We start from the raw sequence: 9,763 nt of genomic DNA on the forward strand, positions 1-9,763 counted from the left end.
ACTAATTAATACAATTAATTTATAGCCAGTATATACTGTAAGTCTTTTATTTAATAAAAAATCCAATCACTTATAGTAATAAAATGCATGTGTTTCAATCATGTCTCTCTTCTGTAAATACCATCACCTGCTTAGGGGAAAAACTTTAGATGGGGTGGAGGCAAGAAAACTCCTGATGAAGACAGGAGTACTTATACTTCAAGATCATTGGAGAATTGACAGTAGAAGAAACAGCAGGCAAAACACACACCAAGAACAGAAGTATGAAGTTTAACACAGTCTTCTGTGTGGCTGGGGCCATACTGCTCAACACAGCAGGTAGGCTACATCTTATAATTTGCTTTTGTTAAATGACTTTGTATTTTTTTAAAAGTATGTTAAATAAATGACTGGAATAGAATGGAATACATATTAATATATTTGTAACTCGCACGAACATATGTGAAAATAAAATAATTCAAGAAAAAAGATGATAAATAACGTGACAAAATAATAAGTCAATGCATAATAGATGTAAAATGTGAAGTGAGAATTCTTTGTGACTGTTAGCCTTGGTTATTATCTCAAATCTATCAAATAGTATGTTGTTAAAACATTATCATTTCTGATTAGATACCAATAACTCTTTTTTGTAAAAGTGAAACAATAAAATGTTCATCAAAATAGCCTATATTAAATAAATTATACAATAAATATATTTGCTGAATATAAAACCTGGTTATTTTTAGTTCCTGGTTAGTTCTTCCTGGGTAACTATAAACGAAATGTAAATTGTTAGTTACAGTTAGTCTTTTTTTTTAATGAAAAAAAAAGTTAATTTTTTGGGACACATTTAATAGCCCATATTTAACACAGATAGCTGACTGTAGATGCTTTCTTATATTTTCAGATAAAGGAAGAGCCCTTTTAAAATATATTGTTAATGGCTTATAATTTTAACACACAATCGTCTGTGAACTGTGAATGTATAATCTTTTTTTCTATTTGCACACGTTTATCAGTTTATCAGCTCTGTAAGTTTCCTCCCACATGGCAGGGATCCACAAACATTCAAATGAATCTTGTTTTCTGTTTTATAAGAGTTCAATTCATGTGAATTTCATGAACATAGCTGATGCTTGAGACAAAACTACTTCATCAGCTCTATCAGCGCATAGGTTATTCAATTTTTGGTCTCCATTTCTATTGCTTAGCCAAACTTGACTGATCTGAAAATGTAGATCAACAGGACATTAACAAAGAACTTACTTTTGTTTGTTTTTTCAGGCTGCCTGGGTCAATTTGATGGTAAGTTGTTATGGTTCAAACTCATGTTCAGTCACACAGAATGTTTTGTTTTGAATGTGTTGTACTTTTTTGAGTAAACAGGGAATTCTCATATTATATTTTCTCTCATCAAGTATGTGGTCGAGCCCCCCTCAACACCAAGATTATTGGAGGGCAGAATACGACGGCAGGGTCTTGGCCGTGGCAAGCCAGCATTCATAGTGTGTCCTATGGAGGCTATTTCTGCAGTGGCACTCTAATCAATAAAGAATGGGTTTTGTCTGCAGCTGACTGCTTCACACCGTATGGAGTGCCCATGCACTCAAAAAAATATTTTGGTCTAAATATAAGTTTTATGTATTTGAATTACATTACAATTTTCCATCCATTTGGACTACATAGTTTTAACATAAACAAACAAATAAACTTAATGTGATTCATATTTGTCAGTCAAACGTAAATGAAATAGGTAAGTTTTATGTAATGGTACACAGAAAAATGCCCATGATAAATTAACACAGCCTAGTGCACACTACTGAGATAAAGTACCATTGAAGCAGTGTTAAAGTTAATGAGATAATTGAGTGATGATTGAGAGTAATGATGAACACCTGATGATAATGAGCAGAATCACTGACGGAAAGAGAAACACAAGAACTACAACTAACTTCAGCCACAGCCTTAGATGAAATCAACTGAAGATAAAAGAAGACATTAAATATCTGAAGATATCAGTAGATGAGGATTAAACAACTTCACAAACAGCATTATGAGCTTCACGCATTACTAACCAGACTGACTTTATTTCTGTAATTTCTGTTTTAATGAAAATAATAGTTTCATAGTATGGAAGTCACCATACTGGAGATGAGTGTCTGCTTTAGTTGGGCTCTTGACCCTTAATTTGTTTAGCTTTAGTTTTTCTCTGTCTCCTTTAACTGTGTGTTTATAAAGCACATTTGTTATTTCAAGGGAATCCAAGAGAAAATATTATCAGGTGATGTTGGCTATTTGTTTTGGCCTGAATCACTGCTCTAATTTAGAGGCTAATTTGCTGGTTATAGAGGTAATGTGTTCTTAATTGTGTTATATTCATAGTATTAGCCATGGGATTATGCAGCACAAGAAACAGGACGGTTGTGTTAATTGAATAATATCCAGATAAAACATTTAAAAAAAGTGCACAAAAGGTTTTAATCTACGGCATTACTTAGTCACACACAGACATCATGAATCAGCGTTTGAATCTCTACAATGGTGACAATCAAAAAAAATTAAGATAAACAGATCAACTTTGAACATAAAACAAGCAACTAAAATGTCACGACAAAAACAGCAAAAGTAAAAGCAATTAGTCAGTATCAAAGAAAATTTGTCAATTCAGATGCATAATTTATTCATGCCGCAATGCATGCTGGGACACACTTGCGGTTGATTGGTGGTACCCAACATGCACTGCAGCTTGAAGATTTTAATTGATTGTCACCATTGTTGAGATTCATACATTGATTCTTGATGTCTGTGTATATCTAAGCAATGCCATAGATTTAAATCCTGCATATTATTCGAATACCACAACAGTGCTGTAACTCGTGCTGTAGAATCACATGGCAACTATTATGAATAAAACAAAACTATTAACACAGTACCACAATAACCAGAGTATTAGACTCCAAATGAGATCAGCGATTTAGCCACACGATGTCATTAACAATATATAAATAGCCAACATCACCAGATATTCTCTTGGATTCCCTTGCCATAACAAATGTGCTTTATAAACACATATTTAAAGGAGCTAGAGAAAAAAGTTAAAGAGTTAAGAGCCCAACTAAAGCAGACACTGATCTCCAGCATGGTGACTTCAAACAAAACTATAAACAGAAAATTACAGAAATAAAGTCAGTCTGGTTAATAATGTGTGAAGCTGGTAATGCTGTTTGTGGAGTTGTTTAATCCTCTTCTGCCAAGATCTTCAGATTTAATGTCTTCTTTTATCTTCAGTTGATTTCATCTAAGGCTGTGGCTGAAGTCAGTTGTAGTTCTTGTGTTTCTCTTTCCGTCAGTGATTCTGCTCATTATCATCAGGTGTTCATAATTAATTCTCAATCATCACTCAATTATCTCATTAACTTGAACACTGCTTCAATGGTACTTTATCTCAGTAGTGTGCACTAGGCTGTGTTAATTTATCATGGGCATTTTTCTGTGTACCATTACATAAAACTTACCTATTTCATTTACGTTTGACTGACAAATATGAATCACATTAAGTTTATTTGTTTGTTTATGTTAAAACTGTAGTCCAAATGGATGGAAAATTGTAATGTAATTCAAATACATAAAACTTAGATTTAGACCAAAATATTTTTTTGAGTGTGCTTAATATTTGAATACGTTTTTATAAATACCAACTGTGGATTCATAGAGTAATTAAATCGTCTTGTATTTACAGCATCAATGTGTCTGACATTGTGGTCTACTTGGGACGTCTGACCCAAAATGGCTCAAACCCACATGAGACATCCAGGACCGTGATTAAAATCATCAAACATCCTAAACATAACAGTCTTGACCGTAAACTAGCTCTGCTCAAGCTCTCCTCACCTGTGACTTTCACTGATTACATTAAGCCAGTCTGTCTGGCTGCTGCTGGTAGTGTATTTGTTGATGGTACAGAGAGCTGGGTCACTGGATGGGGCACGATCAATACTGAAGGTGAGGAACATTACTTCAAAATCTCACATATTCAAGGTGTCACAAAAATTTGCCAGAAATGATGAGGCGTTTTATGATGTTTCCACTAATCTATCCCCCAGTTTCACAGCCTAGTCCCAGACTAATGTGCATGTTTAACTGAAACACTTATTAAAAAACGTATTAAAATGTGTCACTGCCATTGTTTTGTCTCAAGATGCACACCAGTAATCTTTCTTTCTGTAGTCCTGTCTGTGAAACCAGGCCTATATATTTATTTTGTATGACAGAATTCAAGTTTCCTGACATACTGCAGGAGGTGAAGACCCCTGTTGTGAACAACTTTGAATGTGATATTGCCTATGGAGGCATCATTACAAGCAACTTGATATGTGCTGGATTTTTAAATGAGGGCGGGAAAGCCCCATGTGCGGTAAGACATTTTATCAGGCACTTTTTATCCAAAACCCACATTTCTCTATAAACGTGAGAGACCGAACTGTTGTCTCATCTTCTGGGTCACTATACCACATTATCAACCCAGATCTTTATCCATTTGTCTACCATCATGGTTGCAGAAACCTTTACTGTAAAATATAACATTAACAACGGTAACAACATTATCGGTTTTGCTGGGGTTTTACAGTAGAAAATGTGTTCATAAACTAATCTATTGAAGTACTAAAATGTAAGAAGAAATGGTCAAAAGTAATCTGTCGGTCAATTGCCTTTTTTTCACTATAAATTATAAGATAACTTGAATCTTTAACTTGAACATTTCCAAAGAACACTGTATATAAAGGGAATTCTTACCATGAAATTACAATCCTTTTTCACACTGTATCTCATACTCATGTCAGTTGTTGACAGTGATATTGTAGAGGTGTACAAGTGTATGTCTTTGCAGGGAGACGCTGGAAGTCCACTGGTCAGTAGGCAGGGCTCCAAGTGGATTCAGTCTGGAATTGCGGTGCACTCTATAGGATGTGGTCTACCCAGCTATCCTACTGTATACATCAGAGTGTCTGAATATCAGGACTGGATCAGCTATTACACGAACAGCAGCATGCCTGGATTTGTCCCATTTCCCCTGATTCTTTCTGTCGGAGATGAAGGCTCCGTCAACCTCCTCCCATTTTCCTTTGCTCTTGCTTTTTCCATCATCCCTCTCATCTTCTTACACTTTTTTTAAAGATTGTGTGACTCATGATAATTTCATGGATACAGTTCTGTAATGATTATGACAGTTTGCTATACACAGGTGAAAGGTGTTTCTTTTTATAATCTCTTCTTTGATTGAAACTTTCATATTGATTATGGGATCTGTGATATAGTTCAGCATTCTCTTAAAAGTATAACCTTAACTGACAGGATTCATTACAAGCGCACTTCATTTAATGTTTTAAATAAGATTGTATTCAAATAAATCAGCTCCTTTATGTGATCATATATATTTTCCTGTATTTTCTTTGGACTAATCACTAGGCCTATATACTTTGTTGAATAAAGAAAACCCAAATGTAAGAAATCTTTTTCTGAATGCTTTTTAATTGTTGTACATCTCTATTGTAAAGTATTGAAGTGAGTGTTATGATCAAGTCAGAGTGAATTTCTGAAAAAAAAAAAAAAAAATTTACTTTTGTTTTCAAAGCTGAATAAACCATGCTTTTAGCCATGGGTAAAACTAGTGTGTGGGTGTGAAAATAAATGATAAACAATAGAACACAAACACACTCTTGTTGACATCTTATTTAACACATCAATCTCACAGTGTACAAAAGAAAAACAAATCTGTACACTTGTAAAATGTATTGCACGGACATTTGCATGACGATTAGGCTATAGTTTCTCATAAAACACACAACTTGCAAACATGTGGAAAGTCGCCAAAACATTCAATTCATCATGAATACATGTATCTTGATACAAATTTCTGTGAATGTCCTGTGGTAGAAATTCCCCTACGCACCTGACTTAAGCTGAACGCCCCGCCATGTCTTTTACACCTACAAATTAGGCTACTAGGTATCTCCACTTCAACACCTGCTTCGAGTGAGTCAGACGACATTTCATCCCTTATGAACACTATCACTTGGGAATAAGGTCTCAGTGTTCCACTTCAGCACTATCACTTAGGAATGAAAATGAGATATCTAGTGCTTCACTATAAACACTATCTTGAGAAATTAAACTTTGTACTTTTTAAGGTTTCTGACCTGCTGCGCACACAGTAATCCAGACAATGCCTTTTGACCCAAGTGCTGGGGATTTTTAGTTTTCAAAAGCATATAAATCTTGATCCTGCAAGAAAAGAACAGTTAGTTATATGATCAATTAAATTCATTCGTTTTGCATTGTTGTAATATTTTTTTCTGTCCTATTTCCTTTTGCACTACAATTTTTCTCATGATACGTTTTATATTTAGCACCATGGTACTGTGTGGATCATTCTCATTTCCTCATTTATCTCAAACCATAATAGGACAACTTGAACTTGAATAGCATTATCTTAGTAACCAAAACTACTCAAGGAATGCAATTTAGCAGGTTTCGGCATAGTTATGGTGACTTCACCCTTGTCCCCCACACAACCTCCACAACCAGTTCGTCCTTTTCAGCTCAGCCACCTTCACCTTTATGGATTGGCACAAAAATGTACCACAATACCAAGTACAATCATGACTTTAACGACACTTTACACAAAAATTATTATAATTATAGTGAATAATATATAATATGAATAGTATACAACAATGTTTTTCGCTTTCACACAGCATTGTAATGCTGTATATTTTCTTTAAGATTAAAGAACAGTAATTAGATAATAATAATAATAATAATAATAATAATAATTAATTACATTTTATATAGCGCTTTTCTAGGTACTCACTCAAAGCGCTTTTACATAGAAGGGGGGAATCTCCTCAACCACCACCAATGTGCAGCATCCACCTGGATGATGCGACGGCAGCCATATTGCGCCAGTACACCCACCACACACCAGCTTAGGAGGCCATGATGGACAGGGGCCAATGGGCAAATTTTTTTGGCCAGGATGCCGGGGTTACACCCCTACTCTTTATCGAAGGACATCCTGGGATTTTTAATGACCACAGAGAGTCAGGACCTCGGTTTAACGTCTCATCCGAAGGACGGTGCTTGTTACAGTATAGTGTCCCCATCACTATACTGGGGCGTTAGGACCCACACAGACCACAGGGTGAGCACCCCCTGCTGGCCTCACTAACACCTCTACCAGCAGCTACCTAGTTTTCCCAATTTGGTCTCCCATCCAGGTACTAACCAGGCTCAGCCCTGCTTAGCTTCTTCAGTGGGAAACCAGTCTCTGGCTACAGGGTGATATGGCTGCTGGCAATAGATAGATGGTTATGGTTTTTTGATGGAAATAAAAGAAGTTTTTATTTTTTTGTTTCTTTTTTTAAATCTTTTATTTAACAGAAACTTAAATAGAATCATCAGAATATGTTTTTTTTTAGTTCAGAATTCTTTTAAACATCTCTAGTTTCCAATCATCTACAAGCTGTCTCAAACAGTATTGGTGTGGATTTGAAATGTGGCCAAAACCTGAGGCACAAAAGTATGCAGAATGCAAGGCATCCCTGAAATAAAAGTTTCCCTTTTATAACTTTATTTTCCCTTTATTTTGTAAAAGTGAAATTACAAAATGTTCCTCAAAAATTGACAAGTGGGGCAGTATGATCTTATATAAAAATCATAGTTTCATTGCGTTTCCCCGTGACCTAGGGTTGTAATGAGTCCACTGCAGGCAAGTTGCAGTTGAACCCAAGTGCAGTTTATTTACTCCAAACACTTGGCTTGGCTTGGCTTGGCAAAACATGAACAAGAAATAAACAGAACCATGGACATGCTTTCACCAACAATGGTTCAGGGTATAATACTAGACAAAGACGCAGGGCAAACATGAGGGCTTAAATACACAAGGACTAATGACTACACAAGACACACCTGTGAACAATCAAAAAAATTAACCAATGACAGAACCAGGAACAGGACAAGGAGCATAAATACAAAGACATGAACACAAACGAAACCCAAAACCATGACAAGGGTATGTTTACACGACAACGATGAACCAAAAACAAATGACAACATTGCCAAAACGAAAATGACTAAAAGGGCTGTATTATGCATGCCAGGCCAGTAGTTGGAGATCATGTCGCTTTGTCAAGGAACACCCCACGAAGACGTAATAAGCATGCGTGAACATGCATGCGCATGACGTCACCGTTTTCACAGATTTGCATTTTAGTAGTTTACATGGAGATGGTAAAGGTATCTTTTTCAAAACCTTGCTCTTTGAAACCGTTATTCAAAAGCTTGCATTTTTAGGCCCACAAAATGCTGTTGTCGTGTAAATGAACAGCCAAAACCCTGCTGTCTTCTGTCGGCTCCACCTTGGACCATCGACCCTCCGGTTACACCTCGGTCAGACGTCGCCACGCCTACGCCACGGACTTGAGAGCCGTCTGCTGTGCGCCTCCTGTCTCTCCACCCCTAAAGCCCCGTTCACACCGCCAGCGATGATGTCGCTGCATGTCGCCAGCCCCAGAGATTCATGTCGCTAGTGGGCGTTCCCACTACGGGTTGCCTATAAACGTCATTAGCAGATCACCCTCGTCCTTCCATGCATCATTTTTTTTTTTAAATGTGTCTCTGTATGTACACAGAGACATATAGTACAGAACAGGGAAATTGCTAACATCTAAAATCAACATCTCCATCTTAACACGACACCGCAGTAGCAGTACAGCAGACGGATCACGCGCACTCCACTGACTTCACTCCTATAGGTTGTCGCTCGCGAAAATCGCTTCTCATTTGCATAAAGTTGAAATTTCTGAACTTTTGTCGCTTGTCTCGTGTCGCTTGACACGCCCACATTCTGTCGCCAACGGTCACTGTCGCTCGTGTCGCCGGAAGTCGCCAGCGCTCCATTGAAATGAATGGGATTGTGTCGCTTTGTCGCTGCGTGTCGCTGGCGGTGTGAACGGGGCTTCAGGCTCCGTCTGACTCCGCCTTCCTTCCGACTTAATCTCGGGCCTCAGTCGCTCCAGCTCCACCTTAGTCATCCAGTACCAAAAGCCTGCAGTGTCGTGCCTGTCCATCGGCTCTCTGTCTGTGCTCTGAGCTCATTCTCCACCGGCTTAATCTCCATCCGTCATCCCCATGGCCTCGTAAAGGAGATTTACATCATGGCTCCTCCCTCCCTCAAGTCCGCCGTGAGGCATCATCCTGGCTGGACTCTGGATATCCACCCGACTCTTGCTGCTGGCTTCCCCCTGGCTCCTCCCTCCCTCAACTCCGCCGTGAGGCATCATCCTGGCTGGACTCTGGATATCCACCCGACTCTTGCTGCTGGCTTCCCCCTGGCTCCTCCCTCCCTCAACTCCGCCGTGAGGCATCATCCTGGCTGGACTCTGGATATCCACCCGACTCTTGCTCCTGGCTTCCCCCTGGCTCCTCCCTCCCTCAACTCCGCCGTGAGGCATCATCCTGGCTGGACTCTGGATATCCACCCGACTCTTGCTGCTGGCTTCCCCCTGGCTCCTCCCTCCCTCAACTCCGCCGTGAGGCATCATCCTGGCTGGACTCTGGATATCCACCCGACTCTTGCTCCTGGCTTCCCCCTGGCTCCTCCCTCCCTCAACTCCGCCGTGAGGCATCATCCTGGCTGGACTCTGGATATCCACCCGACTCTTGCTGCTGGCTTCCCCCTGGCTCCTCCCTCCCTCAACTCCGCCGTGAGGCATCATCCTGG

General features: G+C 38.8%; 1 protein-coding gene across 3 annotated transcripts; it reads left to right on the forward strand.

Annotated features, from left to right (window-relative positions):
- The first annotated feature begins 212 nt into the window (after positions 1-212).
- Positions 213-5,663, forward strand: LOC307123976 (trypsin II-P29). Of its 3 annotated transcripts, none has more exons than XM_079812880.1 (6): positions 213-318; positions 1,267-1,287; positions 1,401-1,569; positions 3,722-3,984; positions 4,254-4,396; positions 4,871-5,663. In XM_079812880.1, exons 1-6 carry the CDS (start codon positions 264-266, stop codon positions 5,153-5,155), a joined length of 936 nt encoding a protein of 311 aa, XP_079669006.1. In that variant the 5' UTR covers positions 213-263; the 3' UTR covers positions 5,156-5,663. The 3 variants fall into 3 exon arrangements, with proteins under 3 accessions (XP_079669006.1, XP_079669008.1, XP_079669007.1); XM_079812882.1 differs by having other exon boundaries at positions 227-318; positions 1,401-1,470; positions 4,871-5,577; XM_079812881.1 differs by lacking the exons at positions 213-318; positions 1,267-1,287 and adding an exon at positions 1,081-1,172 and having other exon boundaries at positions 4,871-5,486.
- Positions 5,664-9,763: the final 4,100 nt, after the last annotated feature.

Source organism: Gobio gobio (genome assembly GCF_949357685.1).
Source record: "Gobio gobio genome assembly, chromosome: 1".
Lineage (NCBI taxonomy): Eukaryota > Metazoa > Chordata > Actinopteri > Cypriniformes > Gobionidae > Gobio > Gobio gobio.

What these genes read in the sequence shown, in the direction of transcription:
- LOC307123976 (XM_079812880.1), top strand. Translation starts at nt 264, where the DNA reads ATGAAGTTTAACACAGTCTTCTGTGTGGCTGGGGCCATACTGCTCAAC. An exon ending in CATACTGCTCAACACAGCAG is followed by an intron (nt 319 to 1,266) that starts GTAGGCTACATC and finishes TTGTTTTTTCAG; the next exon opens with GCTGCCTGGGTCAATTTGAT. An exon ending in GCAGCTGACTGCTTCACACC is followed by an intron (nt 1,570 to 3,721) that starts GTATGGAGTGCC and finishes TTGTATTTACAG; the next exon opens with CATCAATGTGTCTGACATTG.